Source organism: Mauremys reevesii, linkage group 4, assembly GCF_016161935.1.
Source record: "Mauremys reevesii isolate NIE-2019 linkage group 4, ASM1616193v1, whole genome shotgun sequence".
Taxonomy (NCBI): domain Eukaryota; kingdom Metazoa; phylum Chordata; order Testudines; family Geoemydidae; genus Mauremys; species Mauremys reevesii.
In genome coordinates, this window is record NC_052626.1 from 12,766,480 (window position 1) to 12,789,220 (window position 22,741).

The 22,741-nt window shown below is 46.7% G+C and overlaps 1 protein-coding gene across 7 annotated transcripts in view; it reads left to right on the forward strand.

The window, feature by feature from the left end:
- The window catches only part of DAAM1 (dishevelled associated activator of morphogenesis 1), a 167,219-nt gene extending 149,101 nt beyond the window's left edge, over positions 1-18,118 (forward strand). For 6 of the 7 annotated variants that reach the window (XM_039536591.1, XM_039536594.1, XM_039536592.1 and 3 more), the window contains 7 exons: positions 777-865; positions 2,521-2,689; positions 4,619-4,726; positions 6,715-6,775; positions 8,554-8,685; positions 11,485-11,655; positions 15,000-18,118. In XM_039536591.1, the coding sequence (XP_039392525.1) occupies positions 777-865; positions 2,521-2,689; positions 4,619-4,726; positions 6,715-6,775; positions 8,554-8,685; positions 11,485-11,655; positions 15,000-15,209 (940 nt within the window). In that variant the 3' untranslated portion in view covers positions 15,210-18,118. Of the gene's footprint in view, positions 1-776; positions 866-2,520; positions 2,690-4,618; positions 4,727-6,714; positions 6,776-8,553; positions 8,686-11,484; positions 11,656-13,341; positions 13,433-14,999 lie in introns of all 7 variants that reach the window. The other variant, XM_039536595.1, reaches the window with a different exon arrangement.
- Positions 18,119-22,741: the final 4,623 nt, after the last annotated feature.

The following is a 22,741-nucleotide window of genomic DNA, read 5'->3' on the forward strand; positions in this document are numbered from 1 at the left end:
GAACTCTCTGCAGAGAGTGTGGTTAAGAGTAGAGAGCACTGTCCAAATTATGCAAGACAGGAGCAATTTTCCTTTTTCTGTACTGTGGGCCAGATTCTCAGCAGGTATAAAACAGTACAACTCTCACGGATTTAAACCAGCTGAAGATCTGGCCCTCTTTCTAGAAATTTTTACCATTAACTGTAGAGTTTGCATTAACCAGAGGGGGGGAAAAAAAACTAGGAAACGTTGCTGCATTTTCAGGACCTATGAACATAAGCTTTGCCATGCTGGCAAAGATCTTCAAGCCAACATATCCCAAAGACTTGCCTCCAGCAGTGATGTACCTTTAATGCTTCAGAGGAACTTTGCCCAGCTGTAGAGGTCAGCTTTTTGGTACTAAAAGTTGCAGGTTCCACATAGTTGGTAGCTGTGTTTGTCTGTCTGTCTATGCAGCTATGGCCCATTACAAACGTACTGAGGACTCAGTTCAGGAGAGCATCTCTTTTTCAGGGCAGCTCATGAGCACGTGCTTAAGGCCCAGTGAATGCAATGGGACTGAAATCCATGTCTAAAGTTAAGCAAGTGGTGATATAATGTCCTGAAGGGGTATGGACGTAAGCATGCGTTTACCTGGATTGGGGCCTAAGAGATGGCAGTTTAAGGCATCATCTGTTCTGTCCCACTGCAGTTCAGAGAGAAAGGTGCTCTCAAGGTCAAATTGGCCCTTCCTATCTGCAGCTGTGAATAGTGGAGTAGCAAACGAATTTCAACGTGTGGATCTTTTACTCTGACAGGATAAATCACTATCAGCAAAGGCTGCAGTCCCTTTACTTCAAAAAGAAGTTTGCGGAGAGAGTTGCAGAAGTTAAGCCCAAGATTGAATGTAAGTTAATGGGGATTTTGTTGTTTTTATAGGTTTGCTAGAAAGCTTTTGCGGCTGTGTCAAGCATTCTCCAATTTTCACATCACTCATAAAGCCCAGATTCACTCAACGTATTCTTCACGATAAAACCAAATATGTTTGTGTCTAGCAAGGCCCTGGAATCCAGAAATGAAAATCTGTTTCTAAACAGAAATATTTTCCCTCCTGATGCACTGGATGGAGTATTGATTTTTTTAATTGTACCGTTGCCCTTGCCAGTTTGGTTTTTTTAAAGAGGGAGGGGGAGAACTGAGATTTTTATCTCAAAACTAAATATGCCCAAGCTATGTGGAAGTAGCAAATATATACAAAGAGGAAGAGGTCGGATTTTGGGTATATTGGTATCGACAGGGCTGCTTTAAGGAAGAGGTGATTATTAATACTTTCAAATGGTTTACGCTGTTATTTAGAATAGCTTGAATTCATCAACCCCAACAGGTGGTTGTCAAGCTGGCTGGAGTGGCTCACGTATATGGATGCCAACCTCGGGGCAGCCTGTTACAAGCCAGGGCTCAATTACCAAACTGGTTGTGTGATCTATACTTAGATTTCACCAGCCAAGTGTCGAGCGTGAACTCCTCGAGCATTGGAACAGCCTTAACGTGGAGCCACGGGCAGTCCCGTTGGGCACTCCGGACCTCTCTTGACACTTAGGCAAGCCTGCCTTTGTGATAGATGGTCCCTTGCACCAAAAATCACAGCAATGCTCGTTACTCCCAGTCCCAAAGGACCAGTCACTTACCTCAGGTCAATTGTACCTTAGATCTCTCACCGAAGCCAACACTTGTAGCCTATTAACTAGGGAAAAGGAACTGAGTTATTGACAAGGTGACAGCAGGTAATGTACACGCAGAGATGAGTTACAGTCTTAGGTTTCAAAGGTCATAGAAACGGCTCTAAAATGCAAGCTCTGTGTGGCCTTTAGAGCTAAGCAGTTGGGGGTTCCTTGCTTTTGCCCTCTCCAAACTGGAAACAGCGCAGTGATACAGATCCTTTGGTCAGGGATTTTTATTCCCTTCCCCTAGAGTTCAGAGTGTGATGGGACGAGGGTTTGTGCAAGTCTCCTCTTCCTGGGCATGGGGGGAGCGATCAGCGAAGTCTTTTGCCCACTGATGTTCCACAGTGGCTTGTCTGATGTCTGTAGGCCGCCTTTGCTTGGGCAGGAGATGACACCTCTTGTGTTAAACTAGTATTTCAGACTTGGTAATGCTTCTCTCCTGACTGGGGGGGGTTTCCAGTTGCAGAGCCAACACTTCTATAGTTACAAAGCAAGCACTAAATATTACCTTATAACAGGTGTTACGAGTACATACAGCAACTCACAAGCCTTTCATAAAGTCCAAACACTAACACATGATCAACTTAACATGTCTGTTAACAATGCTAACACACAGGTGAGCCAGCATGCATTTGTCAGTGCTCAGTGAGGCCGAGGGACCTTGGTATGAGCTGGCACCTGGTCTGCCAGCATCAATGGTAATCTGCAACATTTGGTCTGCAGTTCCAGATAGCTTGTGTTATGGTGGCTTGGTATTTAAAGTAACCATCAAACTAGTCTGTGTGTCATGTATTGCCACAACCTAACTGCAGCAAAAACATTTTTTTCCCCCTTTTAGCAATCCGCGCTGGCTCAAAGGAGGTGCTTCAGAGTAACAGCCTGAAGCAGTTGTTGGAGGTGGTTCTGGCCTTTGGAAACTACATGAATAAAGGCCAGAGAGGCAATGCCTTTGGGTTCAAAATCATCAGCCTAAACAAGATTGCAGACACGAAGTCCAGCATTGACAAGTGAGCGGCTCAGCCTGTCGCATCGGTGAAAGCGTTTATGGATTCTGAATAGCTCAGAGGATCCATAAATTACCCCCTTCTTCATAGGTGTGGGGGAAACAGTCAGTGCTTCACAATGTCTAATTTGGTTTCAATGGGCCTTCTTGTAAGCAAAACCTAATACCTTCAGTAGAAAGCCAGCATTTTACACTAGTTCCCGCGTCTTTCCTGTTGGAGTTACACAGTTACAGATGTTAACAATGCAAACACTCAATATAACTTTATACCGGGGGATACAGCTGTTTTCAGTGAGATCAATACATGCAGCATCCTACAAGCATTTCATCAAATATAAACACGCTCTTACAATGCTACTATCTGTTTTAACAATAGTAACACACAGATAAGCCAGACTTGTTTCCAGCTACGCATTTGTCAGTGTTCAGTGAGGCCTAGGGGCCCTGGCGTGAGCTGGCACCTGGTCTGCCAGCATCACAATTGCATTTCTGGGCATGCTCAAGGATACCTTAGACACCACAGTGGTAGGCACCTAAGAAATCCCTTGGACAGACAGTGACTATATAATATCAGGGGGTTGAGGAAATGCCATTGAAATGATTCCCACCAGCTACCATGAGTGGGGTACTTCCGTGTCTCTAGCAGGCTCTGGGAAGGGACATGAGCAGATCCTGCAGTGGCGGGGCCATTTAGGTTTCGTGCACACCTGTACTGTTCAGTCTGGAGATTGGGGTGGTTGGTCGCTGGGTCCGCTTTGAATGGAGTATTTTTGCTGCAGGCCTGGGGTGACTTTTGGTCCCTTTCTGTAGAGTTATAGATCAATTTATAAAATGTGCCTGAATACATCTCAGGATACGTCCCCCGCTGGGACCAACACAAGGGATTTTGCTGCCCTGAACATCCCTCCAGTGCTGGCCCATGCAGCCAGGCCAGAGCTGTGTTGATGGGGCACCCAGGTATCCTGCTAGTGTTGTGGGCTGTTTGGGAAGCCCCAGCTTCTCTCTCACATACCCCAACCTGTCCTGGGGTTGCAGGTTGGCCAGCCTGGAATTGAACTGGCTCCCAGCTCCACTCACCTCCTGGTGAATGAGGGCTGCTGCAAAGTGCAGGGGCCCCCTCAGAGGCTCTGCAGCTGCAGCCAGCTCCCAGATGGTGCAGGGTGTGGTGAGAAGTGGCCAAGCTAGTGGCACCCATACAAAATAGCATCCTAAATGAGCAGAGGGGCAGTCTGTGTCTAATGCTGCTGGCACCATACAAAATGTAATAAAACATGCAGTGTTTCCTCTTTGCCAAGAAGCAGAAAGAGGAGGATGCGTCTCTGGACTGACTCCTTCCAGCCACCCTTTTCAGCAGGTGCTTGAGAGAATCCGTGGGCCCTTGCCCTGTGACCTAGCTGTTAAGAGATTTGAACTGTGTTGGACAAGGAGGGAATGACGTTCTAGAGTCTAGTGCCCTCCATTGAGAATCCTTGGTCACCAGCCCCTAGATGTCTGATTGTAGGGACTCCTGGCCTAACCTCAGCTCCTGGGGGGAGAGAGGCAGCCTCCATGATAGCCAGACCCCAGCAAACCAAAGTCAACACCTGGAATTGCATAGGAGATGGATGTAGTTCCTGGAGCACCGAGGTAACACGTCCACTGCAGCTAATGCTGGCTAACAGGCAAGCAGCCACCTTCTGCACCAGGCTTGGGTGGAGAGCATCAGCCACCTTGGGGGTGGAAGGCAGCTGTTGTTTGACAGCGTGCCCAATGCTACCCAGTCATCAGGACAGGAAGTGAAGAATGCCCTAACTAATCAGGACTTCCAGAAGAGTTTAGACACGTAGACTATAATGACCAAAGCAAGAATTTGGCCAGGACACTGGGGCTAATACCCAACTTCTGAAGCTAGTGACAGTTTAATCTCTGTAATGTCGTCTTTCTTTTATCATAGGAACATCACCCTTTTGCACTATCTCATAACTGTAGTTGAGAAGAAATATCCCAAAGTCCTCAAGCTTCATGAAGAGCTGCGAGACATCCCTCAAGCAGCCAAAGTAAAGTAGGTAGAAGTTAAGGTGCCAACTTTAAACCAACAGAATATTGTACATGTGATAATATTACTGCATTCTTCTTTGCTTGCATTTCTTCCGATGAGCTCCCTGCCCCACCAGTGTCTGGAATCCACCATTTAGAGAGAAGCAAAAGGCTGTTGACAAAGCACACGTCAACTGTAGAGATTTTAAACCCCTGACCTAACAGAAAAGAATTGTAAATCTCTTAATTGTGACAAGGGGAGAGCCACTCAGAACAGCCGTGTCCTGTTATGCTTACCACAGAAGCCTTTATACTCCATTTATGAATAGACACAATTTTAAAATGAATGAATTTTGTACAAAGATGGGTTGCAGATATAGGTCAGATATTTAAATGTGAATGCAATGGCAATGTCTGCACAAATCTGCATACTCCTTTTTCTGCCTGTGACCCGACTTTAGGGCATGCAAAGCGGGGAGCTGTTCACCCAAGCATGTCTAAACCAATAATGCAGCCTTGTGGCATCTGCTGCATTCTTTGAAACCGTGGCCCACTGCTTACTAAATTCTGCCCACTAGTTTTTTAAACCAATTGCAAGGGGATTGGGATTTCTGTATAACCAGACTGAGGCCCTGGTTCAGTATAGCCCTTAAGCACATGCTTAAGTCACACTAAAATGAATAAGGTTTTGAAATGTGTATGCTTTGCTGCTGTGGGGTTTGAGTGTGTGTTAATAAGTCAAAGGTGCAGGCATGTCTAAGGCTGAACTGAGGATATATTGATACATATTAAAAGGGTCAATGTTAGATCGTTTAATCCTAAATTCTAGGGTTGTGGTGAGGAGTATGTGTGGAATTTACAAAACCTCGTAATGGCTTGTGGTTCTTTTCGTTTCAAAGGGCCCTTTTAATGCAAAGTCTAGATTCACTGTCCAAGACCAGCGACATGCAAAATACCATAAACGGTGGCAAGTGTTTTAATGTTTACAACAGACTGAGTTTTAGTAATTTTATATAATTTTATATATTATAATTAATTATATGTGGCCAAATCCTCAGCCGTAAGGGGTATGACAACAATGCAGCAGGATGCTTGGGCCTGGTGTTGAATATGGGTGGAGACACCATGGGAGCAGAGAGCAGTGTTTGGGGTGGGGGAGGCCTTATATAAATGAGATTAATCCCCTAACTCTACAACCAGCTCCCTGCAGACCCTGCTCTCTGTATCCTTCCACACCGGGGCGATGGTGGTTATTGCCACTCTGAGGGGAAAGACACTGACTGAGGAGAGTTCCCTTATGATATTCATCTAAAAATTCCTGGGGCTGGAAGATTGAGGGACTGTCAGTTGGGCAGCAGGAAGGGTCTAACTTACTGTCTCCTTCCCCAGCCCCTCAGGGAGAGGAGGAGAAATCTTTGCCCCGATAAGCCACAAGACCTCTCCACAGCCGACAGCTCTTATAGAGATGCCTTCAGGCTGCTGGGCCTATTGAGCCTTCCTCTTCAACTACCACTCAGCCATGTCAATCTGTGTTGGGATATCATGGAGCCCCCGTTTGATCTGATGTCATTCCCCTGTGTCCCAATGGCTATATGTGGCAGTTGGGAGGTGGAAAGGAACGGGGAGCTGTGGGGAGACAAACAGTGCCCCTGAGGAAGAATTTGGTGCGTGGCTACCGGGAGGGTCGCGGGTAAGGTTGCCTCCCCTCAAACATATGCAAGGCTCCACAGATGGGTTCTACGCCAAGATTTGGCCCATGATTTTTAACTTGAGGCTGTTCCTTTTATAACACAGTGTGCATAGCTCAAAATAAACAGCCATAACCAGTTTCACATTCATCAATCTCTTTGGTCACTGTGTGTCATCGTAACTTGCCACCTGAAAGCTGCTTATCTGAAAACAGGAAGCACCGTGAGGGATTATTTTAAAAGGGGAAAACACAGTTGACTCGAGCACAGTGTTATGCAATTCATTGGGAAAGGCTTAAAATTAAAGCGTTGCCATTTTCAACAGCATGACTGAGCTGGAGAAAGAAATAAACACCTTGAGGAGCGGCCTGAGGGCTGTGGAAAGTGTAAGTATTATTTACCCACTTAATAGTCCACTCTGATTCCAAGCTTCATAGCATCCATCCTTAGGGAGGCAGGACAGGAAGCCCTTAGCAAAGCTGCTTTTATCTTACTTCCTGGGGATCAGTTTGTCTTTCCTTCCTGCCCTGCATGTGTGCCTGTTCTCTCAAGGCTGCGTCGGGACGGGAGTTACTGTACGCTGGTTATAAATCAGCCAGATGCCTAGTAGATTCCCAGGGAGTTGGGATACGTTTAGTTATTTTCTGTGTTGACCAAAACCATGAAGAGGTAATGAACGAGTACTGGGCTTGCACCTCTAAAACTGCCCATCATGAAGCCCCCGGATCAGACAGCAGCTCCTCTTGCTTGGTCTTGAGCTCGCGTGAGGCGTGGGAAGGAAGTGGTGAACAAATGGACTGGAAGATATCTCTCTGCACGTAGGAGAAGGGGCTCTATTGATAATTGGGCGACTCTCTACAGTTCCATGTGTAGATCTAGACAGAGCGAGCACCAAAATAATCCTGGCCTGGTGACCTGACATTGAGCCTAGAAGTGATGAGAGAGCACGTTTTACGTGCAATTCCTAAGCGTCCTGGTGTGCTCCGTAAAGTGTTGTGCACAGCTCCATTCGATGATAGCAACTCTGCCTTGAGTAGTACTGACTGTGTGTGAACATAATATGTATAAAAATAATAGCAGTTTGGGGAACTAACTACTACAAGAAAAGTAATAGGCTTTCTAGAGTTTAAGTTTTCCTGTAACGCTTGCATTTGACAGTATAAAGAGATGGTGGTGGAGTTAAAGCTTCAGTAGCCACAGATACAAGGAGATAGGTAAAGTGGGTATGTTTTGCCCTTTTTTTTTTTTTTTTAGGGGAAAGCCCTGCGTAAATGATAAGACCAGGTTGTAGGTTTGTTATTGTTTGTTCATGTTTTATCTGATTTCTGCAGAGGTTTGGGGAATGTTGTCAGCCTTAATGTGAACATTGAAGAGGAACCACTAGAAAACAGCCAGCTAACTATGGAGAACGCTGGGTGCCCTTACGTAGCTACGCAGCAGCAAAATGCTAATCTGGGACGCTGCGGTTCCGCCAACACCACTCCTTTGGCAGACAAATTCTGACCAGTTTCGCTGGTTTCAGAGGGGAAATAAAAGAGAAAATTGTCCTGTTTCTGCACAGTCACACCCCCAAAGAATTGGGCAGAATAGGAAGAGATGAGAATTAATTATTACTATGGCAACGCTGTCCAGACAAGGAGTCCTAGAATGACGCCTGCCACCTCTGGGTGTGTTTCACCATGCATCACCTCTGCTCAGTGTACCTGTTCTGAGCAGAGAGGGTGTGTCCCTAGCCTCTGTTTGCCAGAAGCTGGGTACGGGCAACGGGCTGGATCACTTGACGATTACCTGTTCTGTTCATGCCCTCTGAAGCACCTGGTATTGGCCACGGTCAGAAAACAGGATATTGAGCTAGACGGACCTTTGGTCTGACCCACTATGGTCGTTCTTATGTTCTGATGTATTTCAACACCCTGCTTTCTCGCAAGAACAGAGAGTCAGTGTCACATCTTTGTGCCCATGATCAGACACCTAAGTCCTAGGGTTTATTGTCAGACCATCTAGTAAAGTAATTGAAATCTTACCTGTGTTATAGCTTCTCCATGGGTAAAGAGACTGCTAAAGTGTTTTTTAAGATCGGATATATTTGGGGTTTGTTAAATATGCTCAATCCTATGTCCCTTTTTAAACAGACACTGACCAAAATTAAATTTATTTCCTTAAGGAACTGGAATACCAGAAATCGCAGCTCTCTCAGCCTGGAGACAAGTTTGTATCAGTCGTCAGCCAGTTCATCACGTTAGCCAGCTTTGGCTTCTCCGACGTTGAAGATCTTCTGATGGAAGCTAAAGAACTGGTAAGAACCTTGGTATAATCCATGATCTTCATAGGTAATTATTTTAGAGGCGAGTGGTTTGGTATTAAAGGACCTTCTCACATTGAATGTCATATGTCAGTAGATCTACCCCAAAGGATAGAAACAATAGATCAACTATTTGCATTAGATTTTTATCAAAAAAGCCTTCCCTCAAACCCAATGGATTTTTTTTTATTTTTTTTTTTGTTAAGAACTTAAACTTGAATGCTATTGCTGGATGCTGTGGTAAGGGTCTCCTACGGAGATAGGATAGTGAGCAGTCATGCTGTTGTAGCTAGCGATTGATTGATTGATTGATTAGCAGAAAATACAACTAGTACATACACCAATACATATGATCATTGCAAACAGAAAGAATCACTCCCTGAAAGTTACTCGGGTGAAATAACAGTTCAGACATAACCTCAGTCTTCTATTCTGAGACCTGTGTGGCTGACCCTGCTATCTCCGGAGAAAGAGAGGACTAGCCCAGCGATGACTGAAGCCTTTCTCAAATCCTGCAGTTTATGGGCTCATCTGCCCTTGAGCACTTTGTGTTTCAGTCAGGGCGTCGCTACCAGCGGAATACGTGCGCACGGCTGGTATAAGGCCTGTCCGTGCTGGGCTGACCTAAGCCTGGTTAGAGTGTGAGCTGTCATCTAATCTCTGTCAAAGATGGTGAACATCTTTGGTCTCCTCTTCACCCCTCCCTTCAGCTTTCCGCCTGCCTATAAACGTCCTCCAGGCATGGCCATCAGGTATCTTCTCCCCAGCTCCAGCACCACAGGTCTTCAGTCCTCCTCCGCCCAATCACAGTCCTCTGACCATGTCTCCCCACTGTACCCCCCACCCTATGGAAATGCCGCCTCCACTCCTGATCTGCAGAGTGGGGTTGTGGGATTCTCAGCCAGCAGGTCTCTTAAGTTCCCCGGCTGAGGGAACGATCAAAGATGGGAGCTGTTGGCAGTCACAGCCCCATGGGCCTCATCCATGCTGGCGCTCAGCAGATTGAGCTGCAGTGGCCACTTATCCCGTACCAGCTATCGGGGTCACTTAATGCTGCTATTCGGCCAATCAGCTGGTACGCTCTGATGTATGGCCGCAAGATGCATTTCAATCAGTGGGGATGCTACAACTGACGGCTGGCTCTAGTGTAGACAAGTCCGAAGTGTCACTCAAGGCCTACTCTAAAACGCTGAGCTGCTGCTTCGACAGCTGTCAGACAGTGCAGCAGCCATGCACTGGGCCCCGCGTCATGCTCAGTTAATGTGATACTCACTTTTAAAAGGCTCCTCTGGATTTCAGTCTCGTTATCGTTATTTTTGGGGATGCTGGGTCAATCTTCTGGAATGTTCCAGGTGGTAGGAGGGTAACGTTTTCAGAATCGCCTAAGACTATGCCTGCAGTTCGGACTAAGGGATGTGAATTGCAGAACATGCTAGTGTGCTGCCCTGTACCTTCTCTGTGCGCACGCTGAGGGTGCGAGGTACCTAGATCACATGAACATCGTCCTCTTTCCAACAGGACTGTGTTAGCGCAAGGTGGGTACCTTGTAGCTTGTGTCCTCCATGCCCACAGAGGGGCGTTACACCCCTGTGAGCACTTCAGTTCCTAAGTCACATTGAAAGTTGGTGGGAATTCAAAAATCTGGCCCTTTATAGTCTTGGGGCGGCTAAAAGGTGAGGATAGGCGTCTAGTGGGATTTTCAAAAGCGCTGCCTAGCTGCCATTGACTTCAATGGGAATCAGTCACGTGGGTGCTTTGGAAAATTCCACCCGGCACCTATTTGTATCTTTAGGCCCCTAAATACCTTTTAAAATCTGGTCCTTAATATTCTAAGTCCCGCTGACTTTCAATGAGACTTAGGAAGTGGCTAAGCCTCTTTTGAAAATAAGTGCACATAGGCACTTCCAGAAATGTTACCCGTAATCTTTATCCTTCCTTATCAGCAGAGTGGAAACCAAAGTAACTAGTAAACTTTTTTTTTTAAAGCGTGATAATCTCAAAAATGTACAATCACAATTTTAACAAGGTTTACACACATTCTCTCTCTCTGCCCCACCTTTCCGCCCCCCCAGCTGCAAATAAGCTCAAGGAACCTCAGGCCAAAGGACAACTTCTATCAGTTTTAAAGGCACCTAGAAGCAGGGGCATATAATGGAAGTCTTGCGTCGACCTTAGCTACCGCATTGCTATAATCACATGAATTGTCCATGAATGATACTATAGGTCTTGCAAACTTCGTACTCCTCTAACTGGTGTCGTTTCTGACTGAATAATAAATGCCTTTTAAAAGCTTCACTAACACATTTGGTTTCAATATTGAACCATGTGGCAACAATAAATAATACCCCCAAAAAATACTTCAAAGAAAACTTAAAAGTGCAAGTTTCCTGCCCCTGCCGTGTCTACTATTAGTTTTATGTCTTCAGTCTTTGGCACCACAGTACTTTGCTTCCTTGTTTTTACTACTGCTTAGTTAATAAAACTGAGTTAGGTAGTAAAGGATGTTAAGCAGAAACAGGAGTGTAAAACTCCTTACATGATTTAAAGGAACAGCCCATTGGAAAATCTTCGGTTAAAAGCCATCGCTTAATGAGCAGAAGACGAAATATGATTTTTTTTTTTAAACTGAGACTTGAATTAATAGATAACCATTTCCCCTTTAATTCCCCGCTCCATCAAATACCACCTTAAATATTACTCTGGCTATCTGTCAGGCAGATGGTTTTCAGGAAAGGATTTTATTGGTTCAGTGGATTCTCACTAGCTTACTACTCCTTCCTGTTCTTTCCCCAGTTTACCAAGGCAGTGAAGCACTTTGGGGAAGACGCGAGCAAAATGCAGCCGGATGAGTTCTTTGGGATCTTTGATCAGTTTCTTCAAGCTGTGACTGAGGCCAAGCAGGAGAACGAAAACTTGAGGAAAAGGAAGGAGGAGGAGGAGCGTCGGGCGCGCATGGAAGCACAGGTATGAGGAGAACTTGCTCGCTATGATCTTCAGTGCTCGTACTGTAGGCATGGTTGAGTCAATGTCAGTGTGTGCTTCAGGATGCTCAACAGGGAGGAGAAGAGGGGAGGAACTGAGATGGTGACTGTTTTATTAGCATGTGCTCGGAAATGTAGGATTCATTTCAGTCCTCAGGGCTACTGTGGGGTGGGACTTTGGAAGTTCTACATCTTGACTTAATTCTCCTGCCATTGACATGGATGGTGGAACTTCCAGTGACTTCAATGGGAACAAATACATATATGCTGAGAACTTTTGGAAATCCCACCTGGAACTGCCTAGGTCCCTCTCTTCCCCTTGAGAGGAAGGATGGTCTTGTGAATAAGGGCACTGGATTGGGATGTAAAAGACCTGGGTCCAGCCTATCCAGCTGTGCCCTGGACTTCCTGTGACCTCAGACAAGTCACTTCATCTCTCCGAGTGTGTTTCCAAGCTGTAAAATGGAGATTATACTGACTTGCTTTTTCCCACCCTAGCGTGCCTTGTCTGTTTAGACTGTGAGATCTCCAGGACAGGCCCCTCATCCTTGTCGATTTAGATGGTTAGCTTTATAGAGCAGGGAATCTCTCTACCTCTGTGTATGTGCAGCCACGGCACAATGATGCCTCCATCTCAGGTGGGTCCTCTAACTGCAACTGTAATACAAATAGTACATGCTGCCAATTGCTTCTCTTCAAAGCATAATCAATTTTGCTCCAGGGAGCAGAGTCAAAAGGGACCTGTGGCTTTAAGAGAACCATAGAGTGCAGTCCAGTACAGTCCCTAATGACTTCAGACCAGGCACAACAATTTTGCCTTTGGAAACTATGGAAGTGAAATCTTGCATTAAGCCAGATGTTTCATAGATTCCAAGGCTAGAAGGGACCATTGTGATCATCTAGTCTGACCTCCTGTATAACACAGGCTCCAGAACTTCCTCAAAATAATTCCTAGAGCAGAGCTTTTAGGAAAAACCTCCAAGCTTGATTTAAAAACTGTCAGTGATGGGGAGTCCAGCACAACCCTCAGTAAATGGTTCAATGGTTAATTACTCCCCCGGTTACAAAAGCATGCCTTGTATCCAGTCTCAATTTGTCTAGCTTCAACTTCAAGCCGTTGGATTGTGTTAGACCTTTCTCTGTCAGATGGAAGAATACATTAAATATTTGTTGCCCTTATAGGTCCTTATAGACTGTAATCAAGTCACCCCTTAGCTTTCTCTTCGTTAAGCTAAATAGATTGAGCTCTTTGAGTCTATCACCATAAGGCAGGTTTTCTATTCCTTGAATCATTCTCGAGGCTCTTCTCTGAGCCTTCTCCAGTGTATCCTCATCCTTCTTGAACTGCGGGTACCAGAGCTGGACACAGTGTTCCAGCAGCAGTTGCACCAGTGTCAAATACAGACACTCTGCTCCTACTCGAGATTCCCCTATTTATGCATCCCAGGATCTCATTAGCTCTTTTGGCCATAGTATCACAGTGGGAGCTGGGGGCATGGATCAGCATTCGTGTCACACTCCCCATCAGCGACCAGGCCGGGGAAGCTAATGATCCAACCAGACAACCAACCGGTGATGAGTCCTGGTCACGTGCCACCTGAGGCATGTGGCACATACACTAAGAAGAAGTGGGAGCTCATGTTCAGCTGATTATCCAAATTTTTTTCAGAGTCGCCTTGAGAGGCCTGGCAGCTTCAGTTCCCTGCTGTGGACAGGTCACCATCTCAGTAGGCAGGAGATGCTACAGACTCAGTTTCTCAGTACGTGAAGGCTAGGACTGTAACAGCGTTTAAAAGAGAACTGGATAAACTCATAGACTTAACCTCCATTAATGGCTATTAGCCAGGATGGGTAAGGAAGGGGTGTCCCTAGCCTCTGTTTGTCAGAGGGTGGAGATGGATGGCAGGAGAGAGATCACTTGATCATTGCCTGTTAGGTTCACTCCCTCTGGGGCACCTGGCATTGGCCACTGTTGGTAGACAGGATACTGGGCTGAATGGACCTTTGGTCTGACCCAGTACGGCCGTTCTTATGTGTCCTCTCGTGATCTGATGGGGGGGAAAAAGGAGCTGAGTTTACTGGGGTACTCAACTCCACAGACCTTATCAAGCTTGCCCCCAGGATAAATTTGGCCTCACAGTGTTCAGCTCTGATAACTGGTATAAAGGTTTTGATAGCCACAATGGCATGCCTCTTGCATAGGAGAGGAGGACAAAAGCGGGATTGTTATCTCCAAAGCAATGCCAGCGGTGTGATGTTGCTGCACCATGCATAGGAAGCCTGCCATGTTACTACAGTCACTGTACTGGAATTCCACCAATATACATAGCTGCTAAGCAGTGACAGAAATGGATAACGACGTCTGCTGGCCAGCTATCGAACGTGCACTGATTCCGGGGCGCTTGTGTTCTGTTTTTAAATCAAGGATGAGATCGCTGTGGAGTGGGGCTCCGTCACACAAAGGCTGCTCCCTGTTAGCACCCCAAGGGGCTTAAATCACCCCAAATAGGCTCGGGGACAGAGGGGGCTGTGGCCTTTGTTGGCTGTCTCCACCCCTGCCCCTTGCATTCAGCCAGCATTGCCAGGCCTGGCTGAAAACACAGAAAGAATTCCATCCGTTTTTCTTTTTCTTCCTCCCATTGAAATGTGTAAAAGTGTGTCTCTGACTAGCTCGATCACTGATCAGAAGATGAGGGAACGTTAGTTGAATTTTTCCTTTTCCTTTTTTAAATGGGGATCTTTTTTCAATATTGAAATCGAGAACATTTCAATGTTTCGGCCAGGCCAGGCCCGGACAGGGGCGCGTGCTGCCGCCTCCAAAGGGTGTGTTATGCAGAGGGCCCGCTTCCCATGCATGCTGTCTGGTTCTGGGAGGTGCAGCACACATGCACTGCAGACCAGGGAGCTCCAAAAGGTGCTGCTAGAGCAACATAGCTCTAGTCACAGTGGTACCTGAAGGCTTATCACACTAGCAGGTTGTCCTGCTTTTAGCCGTATCGCCATAGTTAAAGCAGTACAGCCCCGTACTCTGGAGTCAGGTATACTGGAATGTATGTGCTTTATACTGCTGTAGCTTTCCGGTTTGAGAGGAAGTGAATAATACACCAGTCAGTCACCTCTACTATGCATCCATTCAAGAGGTTGTAGCAGTGTAACCATTTTGATTAAAAAAAAAAAATCACACCCCAGTCCACAGAGTGGTGATGATAAATTACTTATATGTAGACCAGGCCAAAAAAACAAATCAAGGCCTTAAATTGTATCCCTTTCAGGTCAATGTGTTACAGAAAACGAGCTGGATTATTTTTCTTCTTGGTTCCTCTCTAGCTGAAAGAACAGCGCGAGCGGGAACGCAAGGCCAGAAAGGCTAAAGAAAACAGCGAGGAAGGTGGGGAGTTTGACGACCTCGTTTCGGCTTTACGGTCAGGTGAAGTCTTTGACAAAGACCTTTCGAAACTGAAACGGAATCGCAAGCGCATCACCAACCAGCTGACGGACAGCAGCCGCGAGAGGCCGGTCACCAAACTCAACTTCTGATCCTTTTGGTTTTGTAAACATTTTTTAGAAAACTGATTAGCAGTCTTTTTGAAGTGGCTAGGATTTTTCATTATACTGCCTTGTAATTCAAACCGAAACAGTGGCACACTCTGTGTGTGTGTGTGTGTGTGTGTGTGTGTGTGTGTGTGTGCGCGCGTGTGTATATGTGTTGTGTATATAAAAAGTCTGTTTGTTGGTATGTATGGAGAATATAAGTGTCTGTCTGTCTCTGTCAAGCAGGACAGTGTATATATGTGTGCCACGCAAACACGTATATAGATACTGGTCACTGAGTGCAAATTCCATTTTCTTTCCTTCAACCACGTTGTTCAAAAAGTAGTTATTCTGGTGTACAAGCACAATATTGTGTCTCCTGAGAAAGAGATGACAAAAACATTCCTTGTAGTAAACAAAGGCATTGAGAAATATTTTCTACTTGGTCTCCCTTTGGAATTCTTTACCTTGGTGTAACTGATGTCGGAGTGCATAGAGAGAAACAAAAACAGCGCCGCTATCCGAACCACTGGTGCTGGGGTGTCATCGCGGACTGCTGGGGATCAGCCTGGAGACCGTAGTGGTGGTGTAAGAATACAGTATATTAGTCTGCTAGGAACGCCTTGCACACAGTCTGAAGTGTGTTTAGGGGGAGGGGAAAAGAAAGTCAAGTGGAAACCATCCATTTTATTATTATTCAAAACTTGAACATCTCTGCTCTTGTGCGGGTTCCGATGAGTTCCGTGCTGCACACTCTTTTGATAATCCCTTTTCAGTTGTTTCTGGGAAGCACTGGACTTGCATCTCTTTCCGCAACCCTTGCTCTTGCTCAAGACAGTGTGCTTATTGCTAGAACAATACATAGACATAGTTCTACCGTTACAACGTTTTCTTGCTCATGACAAATGGGAAGTGGGGGAGGGAGGGGTTCTGCTGAGACAAAGAGCATCAACTTTTTGTGTTGTCATTTTTTTTCCATTTTCTATTCAGTGGGACAAACTGTATCCTCTGTAAGGCCAGGTCTGCACTAAAAAGTTAAGTCAACTGAACTGTCGCTCAGGGGTGTGAAAATCTCCTGATCGATGTAGTAAAGCCGACCTAACCCCTGGTGCAGACAGCGCTAGGTCAATGGAAGAATTCTTCGGTTGGCCTAGCAACCTCCTCTTGAGGAGATGGACTACCTCCAGTGATGGTAGTCGTAGCGGGTGTCTACACTGAAGCACTACAGCGGCGCAGCACTGCGGTTATGCTGCTGTAGCTTTTCTAGTATAGACGTAACCTAAATGTAGGTCCAAACTGAAGGTCATGTAAACCAATGCACAAAGGACTTGATCTGAAACCCATTGTGTCGATGGACAGGCCCCCATTGACTTCAGTGGGCTTTGAACCGGGCCCCTTGTTTTTAACGGACATACAGTAGCAATGATGCCAAGAAATATTTCTCTCTTAACAATGTACTTTTTCAAGTGGTTTGCTGTTTTTATATTGTCATTAAAATTTGTAAGCAAAACTATCTGTAAAATGTCAGTCCAAAAAAACCCCAAAGCTCTCAGGGAGTAAACTAGTAACAAGTAATAAATACATAAATTTAAAAAAAAAATTAAAAAAATTGGAAAATAAAAAGTAAATGCCATTAACATAGTAACACTTAATATTCTTAAATTATACAGAATATATGGAAGACTGTTACTTTTTGCTTTTATTTATTTGTGGTGGTTTTATTTTTTTAAAACCAACAAACTCTTTTATACCATCAATATTCTTATGCTCTTTTTGGTTTTTTGTTCTTTTTTCCTGTGGAGAGATTAGTTTGTCCCTGTTGCACTAGATATTAACACTATTCGAAATAAGTTTTTCATGCAATGGGTATTATCGGTGGGATTGGGGTGTCATTTTTCCTATATGTACTGTATAGCAAATGTGCTGTTTAAAGTAACTTGTATAAAAATATGGTTCTTAGCACCTAGAGCCGGCCCGGGGTCTCTGTACTTTCTGAAAGCTGTGAAGTGTCACTTTAAAAAGAGTTATCAAGAGCTGTGGTCTTAACGATTTTTGTTTTTCCTCATTGCAACGTTCGACGCACTGTAAGTATAAAAAAGCGTATAAAGCAGTAATAAATACAAAGTTACGGCTCGGTAAAGTCCTGCACCTCCTATCAAAGCAACTGCGAAACCTGCAAATTTTCAAAGATTGGGAGTGAAGCACTTTGTTTTAAGAAGAAGAAGAAGAAGAAGGGGGAAAAAAAGTTTAATAGTGATTCTTGTTCCTTAACTAAAGTGCCTCTATTTATATTTTCTATTTATAGATTCAGAAATTTGGGCTGACACAATTTAGGGAACGGACTCTTTTTGGTGGGCGGGGGAGTCTCGTGTCTGACGATCTGAGGAATGATCAGTTGATTGTTTTGCTGGAATAATGCATTTTGAATTTGAAAAGGTCTCTAGTCCTGCATTGGGATCCCACTTCCGCAGCCTGTGTAGCCATGCGGTGATCTCGGGCTTCACCCTATGGGATTCCAGTGGAGCTCGGGGGCTTAGTTGCCCTTCCAGATCATTCTTGTTTTCCATCAGCCTGGTTATTGGGCTGCGTTTGCCATTTCGTTTTCTTTCCAAACAAAAGGCCGTGTGCAGGTAATTTCATGTGCCATTGTTGAAAGCTACTTTTAAACAGGTGCTGGTGTCAGTAGCCACTCTTTTCTCTTGGGTGTGTATTTTACAGATTTTTTTTTAATAATGCCAAAAAGGAAAAAATTACTTGTAAACTGAAGTATATGTCATGGACCTTCTTCGCTTCGTAGTCGACCAAGTTAGGTGCAAGAATGTTAGTAGTTTAGCTGCCAGGAAATGCTGTGTATGTTATGAGACTGTACATTTTTGAAGATGGCAATATGCAATAAAGCAAAAGACTTGCATTGAGTGTACGTCCCTGGAGCCCATGAGTTATTTTTCAAGCCGATGTGTAGAGCAGCTGCTCCTGTGTGTCCTCAGAAGAAAGTGAAGCTGCCTGTTTTGGATAGTTGCAAGGAGGCTGCTGATCCCTAAGGACAAATGGGGGAAAAAAGCGTTCGTTTTTTTTCAAATGAGTTCACAAAGGCCCAGTTTCTGGTCTGTCTGCTGCTGGTGTAAGCCTGGAGTATCAACCTGTGTGCTGGAAAAGTCTGCATAGTGAGCACCTCGCAGCCAGTGAATTCACCTTGGTGGCGCCCCTGCAAGGGAAGGAATTGCTGTCTCCATTGCACTGAGGAACAAAAGATTTAAAAGCCAAAGCTTTCCAAAAGCACCCAATTGATTCAGGAGTCTGAAAGTCAATGAGACTTAGGCCTCTGAGGCGGGTACGCCCTTTTGCCTAAGTGACTCGCCCCAGATCGCCCAGGAAGTCTGTGGCAGTCGGGAATGGAGCCCAGCGTGGAGGAGATGCCGTAGCTAAACAGAGCCTGACCCAAGGCAGAGCAGTAAAGTGAGTAGGGCGAGATCTAGTCTTCACTGTGGAGCAGAGGGGGTTTGAGGGAGGGGGGGAGAGTTTAGTTGATGTTGGTCCTGCTTTGAGCAGGGGGTTGGACTAGATGAGCTCCTGAGGTCCCTTCCAACCCTGAGATTCTCTGATTCTATGAGAGCCGGCAGAGCAGTGAGGTTGGTTGAAAACGGGTGGAAGGGGAATAGCATACACATGGGTAGGGAACTAGGGGAGAACAGGGCTACTCGAACAGGGAACAGCTAAGGGAGGGGCTGGGGGGAGAAATATCTTTTGTCTAGTGCCGTTGTGTGATCGAAAGGGCAGATCAGCTGATGGTTGCAGTCCACCTGGGCAGTCAGCGTGAAGTGTCTGCACCACTCACGCCCAGCTGTGTGGGTTGACATGGGACATACGTGGTGCATCGGCCTCCTGCCATTGCTCTGCACAGGACTGAATAAGACCCAGATTCCAGTGCGCAGAGGCCAAATTCAGACATTCCTGCTGGACAGATTGTGCATCCAGCCCCCACCCCTCCTGCTCAGAAGAGATTGGGGGCGGGGGGAGGGCTTGGGAGAGGAGCTTGCTGTATCGGCTCCCTGAAGCCTGTGGCGAAGGCATTACCCCCGAAGAGGATGCAGCAGCCTGCGCTGTGCTCGGTTACTAGCGCGTGCTGTGACTGTGAATGGAAAAGGTTATTGTTGTTGCTGAGGCACAATGATTTGCATGTATCCTCTTCCTAACCTTTGGAACTGTCTCTTGTGATTACTGCATTCCTTGCGCTTGGATCAGGAGACTGGCGAGGCCTTGCGGATGCTCTTGGTTCTGGTGCGGCGAAGGAGACAGGGCTGGGCAATACCCAGGAGACGCTGCTGGCTGGGTACAGATTCCAGCTAAGCAGAACAATGCCCTGTTTCTGAACATGCTGGTGGAGCCCGTCTGCTGCTCCTAGTGCTTTTGTTCCTGGAAATCTTTAGATTAGAACATAAGAACAACCGGACCGACGGTCCATCTAGCCCAGTGTCCTGTCTTCTGCCAGCAGCCGGTGCCACATGCTTCAGAGGGAATGAACAGAACAGCACAACTGTGTGTGATCCATCCCTGGTCATTCAGTCCCAGCTTCTGGCAGTCAGAGGTTTAGTGACATCTGGGGGGGTCACAGACCACCTTGGCTAATAGCCATTGACAGATCTATCCTCCAGGAACTTCTTTAATTGTCTTTTCTCCAGCAGCCACCCTGTTACTTCAGGCAAACTTCTCGCTGGCTGCATGGGACAGGGAGGTGAGAGGACTCAAGGATTCCTTATCCCCCATCTCCCCCGTCTCTGAAGTGCAGATACAAGACAGAATCCCAATGGAGCTGCTCCTTGAATAACAGCCCGGGCCCAGCGGTGCTCTGTGGCCCAAGTCCCAGCATGCTTACTGTCAGGCAGCAGCAGAGGCAGTGATTCACAATGATCCTGTTTGGAGCAGGGACAGCAGCTTCCCTAGATGGCCTGTGTAGGTAGAATGGCCTTGGAATGTTCTACTCAGCTGCTGCCACTCCGCCCTGACCTCCCCCTGCTGCAAATGGCCCTGGGTGGCAAGGCAGCATGTGCTCCATGCCAAGAAGGAGCCCCCTTAGGACTGCAGGTAGCAAGAGAGATCAGCCTCTCCTTTATTGCCTCTGCACGGAAGTTGGGGAGATCTGCATGTTGCACTTCAGACAGCTTGTGAATAAATAGCCAGAATCCAGCCACTTAGGGTCTAATTTCCCGGTGAGCTAGACCTTTCCTCGCCAGATGAGAGCAGGTCAGGATGACAAACGTTTTAAAGAGATGTGAATAGCCAAACCCTGTCACTGGGGAAGTCACTGTGCTGGGCACTACACGTGTCCGAGGAGCTTTCTCTTCCACAAACTCCGAATGGCTAAATAAAAATAGGTTCTTAAAAGAAGGATGGAAGTAGGTGACATTCCCACCTGCTCCAGGCGGGGCTGGATTTGTATCGAGGGGCCCAGCACCCGTAGTCATGGCAGTGTCAGGTGCTCAGCTTTCAAAATAAATAAAAAGGAAATCTCTGGCCCTCATCTCTGTAAAGAAAAGCCTGGCCCGGCGAGCGGAGTGTAACCAACACTGCTGCCTCTGTCTGAGTCTGAGGCCAGCCTGAAGCAATAGGTCCAAGAGGTGCGCCCTGCCCATTCCTCTCTCCGAGGGGTTCAGACTAAGCCCCGCTGCTTTGGGTGTGGGAGGGGGGGCCTACCACCCTACCCCAGCAGGGCCCACCCAGCAGCTGGGGTAAGTTTGGTGGGGGAGGGGGGCCTCTGGAAGTGGGGGTAGAGGTCCTGCTGCTGCTTCCTGGGATGGAAATGGGGCCCGGGGTGGGAGTAGGGCCAGCAGGTGTGGGAGGGAGGAGGGGAGATACAGCACAGCTAGGGCCCTGGCTTGCCTCCATGCAGCTCGGGCTCCAAGATCAAGTCCTCATGCCTGGGCTCTGGTTACACTAACAAATAAGATCAGTGAAACAGGTTAACCACCAGCTGGCCGGCTTCCAGGGCTCCAGTTCCAGGCTGCTCAGCGTCTCCACTTGCTCTTATCTGCCTGGGGCTATAGACCGGTGCTGTCAGCAAGTGGTGTGGGATGCAGCTGGCTCTGCCAGCTGCCCCAACAGGGACCTTTAATCCCTTCCTGCCCTGCTCTAGTGGGGTTTGCCCACCCCACGGGGGAGGGAGTGGAAGAAACTCCTAGCTACGCACTGAAGAATAGAATCAGGCTCTGGCCAAGGGACTATCTCCATGGGGCCTGAATCCGAACATCACCCCCCACGCCACACACACAGTGGAAAGGCCCGTGGAGGAGGCGTTCGCTGCTCAGCAGCACAAAGACCATGTGAAAAATGCCAGTCAGTGAGTTGCAGAGGAAAAGGTCCCACCTGCTCTTTGGCCACCATCTCCCTGCTTTTTCATCTGTTCAAAACCAAATTGTCACCATGGCAGCAAGTGACTGACATGAACCATCCTCCAGCGTTTTTACTTTCTTTCCCTTTAACTCTGTTTTGTTGAGTCAATCGTCTTTTTATCCTTTCACGACTTACCGTCTCTGGGTTGTTTGTTTACAAACCAGTGCCGGACTGAATTCCTCCTTCCTCTGGTCGGCCTGAGTCGCGGCTTTAGTTTGGTTAGGAAAAATTCCCAATAAGCATTAAAAGTGCGTGCGCTGAGGGGCGAGAGCTGTGTCCAGCCAGCATGGGGGAGGCTGGGGCCCGAGAGAAGCTGTGTGTTTCACTGAAGTGGAGTCACAGCTTCTGTTTCAGGGCTATAAAGGGAGCTACAATCCAGGGCAGAGCTTATTTCTACAGCATGTTTCCCCCAGGGGATAGCGAATTCCATATTCGAGCACAGTGATTGTTTGCGGTATGAATGTTTAAATACGTTTTATCAGATTCATTATTTAACTCCCTTGGGGTCAGGGAATATTAAGTGCCACAGCCTGGCTTCAGGACAGCACTTAAGCATGTAGCTTGTCATCAGTAGATCTCCAAGCACTTTCCAAAGGAGAAGCAGTATCATTATCCCCATTTTACAGATGGGGAAACTGAGGCACAGGAAAGTTCAAATGACTTTTCTCGTGGGTGAGTTAGGACTAGAGCCCAGGTCTCCTGAGCGCCAGGCCAGTGCTCTGTCCACTAGGCCATGCTGGCAGTCCTGGGTTTGAGTGCGCTCACGTGCTTTTCTGAATCAGGGTCTAAATAAGGGCTCCCCTTTATAATACACAACAGGTGGTCACCCTAAAGTGAAGTCATTTGACCTCTCTTTCACCTAACACTGGGTAGGAGGTGCAGTAGCCACTCTCTTCATATGGTTCCTTGGACAGAACCTGGTTCCCTGCCTTCTGCTAGATTAGCGATGCCGTAGCATTTCTGGACGTGATGGGGTTGGTGAAGAGGGTAAAGCAGGGGGCCAACCTGGCTAGTCCAGACTATATCAAGTTCTAAGGCTTTCACTGTGATGTTTCCTATGGGGCCCGTGCAAAGCAGTTACAGCTGCAATGGCTGTTTCAGCACTGGGAGAGCCACCAGCTGTCTTACTAGCGTATGAGACGTGCATGTTG